General features: G+C 50.0%; 1 protein-coding gene across 1 annotated transcript in view; it reads left to right on the top strand.

The window, feature by feature from the left end:
* Window positions 1-556: 556 nt before the first annotated feature.
* The window catches only part of LOC311355313 (cadherin-10-like), a gene marked incomplete at its 3' end in the record, with an annotated part of 11,358 nt that continues 8,760 nt past the window's right edge, over window positions 557-3,154 (top strand). The window contains exons 1-3 of the mRNA XM_084475070.1: window positions 557-686; window positions 838-959; window positions 2,655-2,763. Of these exons, the coding sequence (XP_084331196.1) occupies window positions 644-686; window positions 838-959; window positions 2,655-2,763 (274 nt within the window). The 5' untranslated portion in view covers window positions 557-643. The remainder of the gene's footprint in view (window positions 687-837; window positions 960-2,654; window positions 2,764-3,154) is intronic.

Here is a 3,154-nt window from a genome sequence, read left to right as displayed (position 1 = left end):
GTGTCAGCGGAATACGCAAGTTGACAATGATGAAGGAGACGGGGAGCGGGGGACGCGTGGATCGTTGTCTGACAAAACACACAAGTCACGCTCCAGAACGGATGCCCTCGCTGTGTTGGGGACGGGGGACGGGGGGGGGGGGCATTTGGAATGAGTAATGTACCCGGTGAGGGTTACCGTGGGTTGGTGGATTAAGGGGAAGCCAGAGAGGAGGAAGGTTCAGTTACGCTGGTTGTTTAGCGGTCGTTACAGGGTGTAAGGTTCAGTTACGCTGGTTGTTACACACTTACAGACCTACAGAATGGCAGAGGGACAGACGTACATACTTGCAGACAGACATGCACTGACTGACTCCCTTACAGACATACAGCAAGGCGGAGAGACAGACATGCATACTTGCAGACAGACATGCAAACTTGCAGACAGACATGCACGGACTGGCAGACGGACGGACGCCGAGGCGGACGGGAATAACTGGCACAACGTCAAAAGAGGCAGCTGGTGAGCGAGATGTGATGTATTTGTACCGTGTGGTTTGTTGTGCTGCAGATACTCCATCGACCGTCACACAGACCTGGAGAGGCTGTTCAACATCGACTCTGTGAACGGCAGCATCACCACCCTGAAGGCTCTGGACCGAGAGATGTCTCGATGGCACAACATCTCCGTGGTCGCCACGGAAATAAGTAGGCACCGCCCGCAAACACCCTAAACCTGCCCCAAGTGTCGGTTGGTGCTTGCTAGCACCAACAGATAATGACCCTAAAGGATGAATCATTGTCACGTTAGCCTAATGCTACCGTATGCTAACCTCACGGGCTACCGTTGGTGTTTCAGACAACCCTCGCCAGACGACGCGCGTCCCCGTGTTCATCAAGGTGCTGGATGTCAACGACAACGCCCCCGAGTTCGCCATGTCCTACGACACCTTCGTCTGCGAGAACGTCAAAGCAGGACAGGTACAGCGCCCCCTCCCCCACCAGGCTAGCGCTACTGTTCACAGGGTTGCCAACTCTCACGCATCTGGTGTGACAATCACGCTTTCAGCAACAATCTCACGCCCCACCACCCCCCGTCAAAAACTCTGCCTGCCCGCAACCCCATACTCCCCCCCCCCCCCCCCCCCCCCCCCCCCCCCACTCAGCAATTCCATCCACGGAGCGTTATAATTATAAGCATTAAGATTTCACAGTCTCACGCCAGCCAGCAACCCTGTGTTCACTATAGTTCATGCTGTTTAGGCGTTGGGTGGATGCGGTTATCCAATGCGTCTGTGAGTACAGATACATTGTCAGTTGTAGACTTAAAGACTTAAATTTCTACAAATGTAGAAATGTTGACGTATTCATGAGCGTCACGTAGCGTGCGTCACGTAAAATGAGCAAGTAGGGGTCAGGGAATCTTGCCAGGGAAGAATTGGACATTGGATTTTGAACCCAGAACCTTTTTAGCTGGGAATCCAGCAGCTAAAGCAGTGTAATTACATTGTAATGAACATCTCTGAATAAAAACCATTGCCATGGGCACTGTTCTACATGCTGCAGGATAGTGTAGTGGGGGTGTTACGCGCCAGACCGACCACACTCACTGTTACCTGGGTAGTCAGCCCGTAACCTAAGTCAGTCCCTACGTGGTGCGCTGAACTTGAGGTATGTTCGTAATCGTTCCCTGGGTGAGTGCAATCTGGGGTTAGGTGAGAGGCACTCACCACAGGTCCACAGCCACCATAGCCACCGCCTACAGCTCTCTCTGTGACACGCCACACCGGCACCTGGTCTCCAGGTGACCGGCCCACGCTTTGTAATCCCGTCGTTCAGTTTCTCCCGTGTATTTATTACCAAAAGTTCTCTCGTAGCAGTGTCTTGAACCAAACGTGTTATTCCCACAAACTCGGAGTCCCACCTGCAGAGAGCCACCTCTAGAGACACTCAACTCAGTCTCAAGCCGTTTCTCAATACCAAGTATGCGGACTACGTTCTTGTGGACTTGGAAGTACGTACTTGGCAAGTCCGGACTTTCAAGTACAGACTTCCGAGAACGCGAGTACGCACCTGCAATTGGAACAGCAGCGGACTCGATGATGCATTCTGGGATATTTAACGGTCCCAAGTCCACACGAGTCACCTCCGATGCATCCTCGGTAGAACGGCCTCATCGAGAACGCATCGAGAACACTTCCGGGTTTTACGACAGTACTCGCGTACTTGCGTACTTGGAATTGGAACAGTGCTTGGGCTACCACTGATGACGTTTATCGAGAATGCAAGTACACGAGAACACACGAGAACGCGAATTGAGAAACGGCTTCAGACTCACCTGCCCACTCAGCTGTTGCCACTTACCGCTGATGAGCACCTCAACAGCACCCCCTCTGTGTGATGTCAGAACTGACCCTGACCATAAGCACCCTAAAGCTAACCCTAATCCTAACAAGGGTGTTAAACATAGTGTTTAAACCAGTGTACTGGTCGGCAGTTTACTGAGAGGCAAGATTAAAGACGCGTATACATAAAAAGGCAAAGAGAGAGAAAAGTTGAGTGAAGTCAAAATGTTGTTGACTCAGAGCCAAAATGGCGGGATTGGGATGTGAAGGAAACAAGGCACAGTAGCATAACAATGTTCTAACTCTAATCCTCTGTTTGAATCCCTTCCAGCTGATCCAGACAATCAGTGCCGTGGACACCGATGAACCTCTCGTCGGCCACAAATTTGTCTTCAGCATAGCCCCTGCCAACCCCAACTTCACCATAGTGGACAGAGAAGGTAAAGCACCCACATAACATACACTAGCAGCATAGTGGTGTAAGACATATTGATTACATATGGCAATAAGTTACATCATTTAATTATCTAGAATGAAATGAAAACAATGTTTACGTCACTGGTATCAACTTCTGGTTGAGACAAGGTCAGAATTATTTTGTATTACACAAACACATGAATGGAACATCAACAAACAAAGGCAAATAGAAACACCTATTGTGTTGGTGACAGCAACGCTGGTAGACAGTCAACACTTGAGACAGGAGGGAAATACAAAAGATTTCACTGGGGAAAACAAGTGGAAAACACCAGCCGAGTCCCTGGGCAGCCTATTCTACTGAAATGTACCATTCTCCCAAAGTTTTAATTAAATAATAGGAGCCGGCAAGAC

This window comes from Micromesistius poutassou (assembly GCF_964030765.1).
Source record: "Micromesistius poutassou genome assembly, chromosome: 11".
Classification (NCBI taxonomy): Eukaryota; Metazoa; Chordata; class Actinopteri; order Gadiformes; family Gadidae; genus Micromesistius; species Micromesistius poutassou.
Note: the sequence above shows the minus strand (reverse complement) of the source record. Positions and strands in the feature narration are given on the sequence as shown.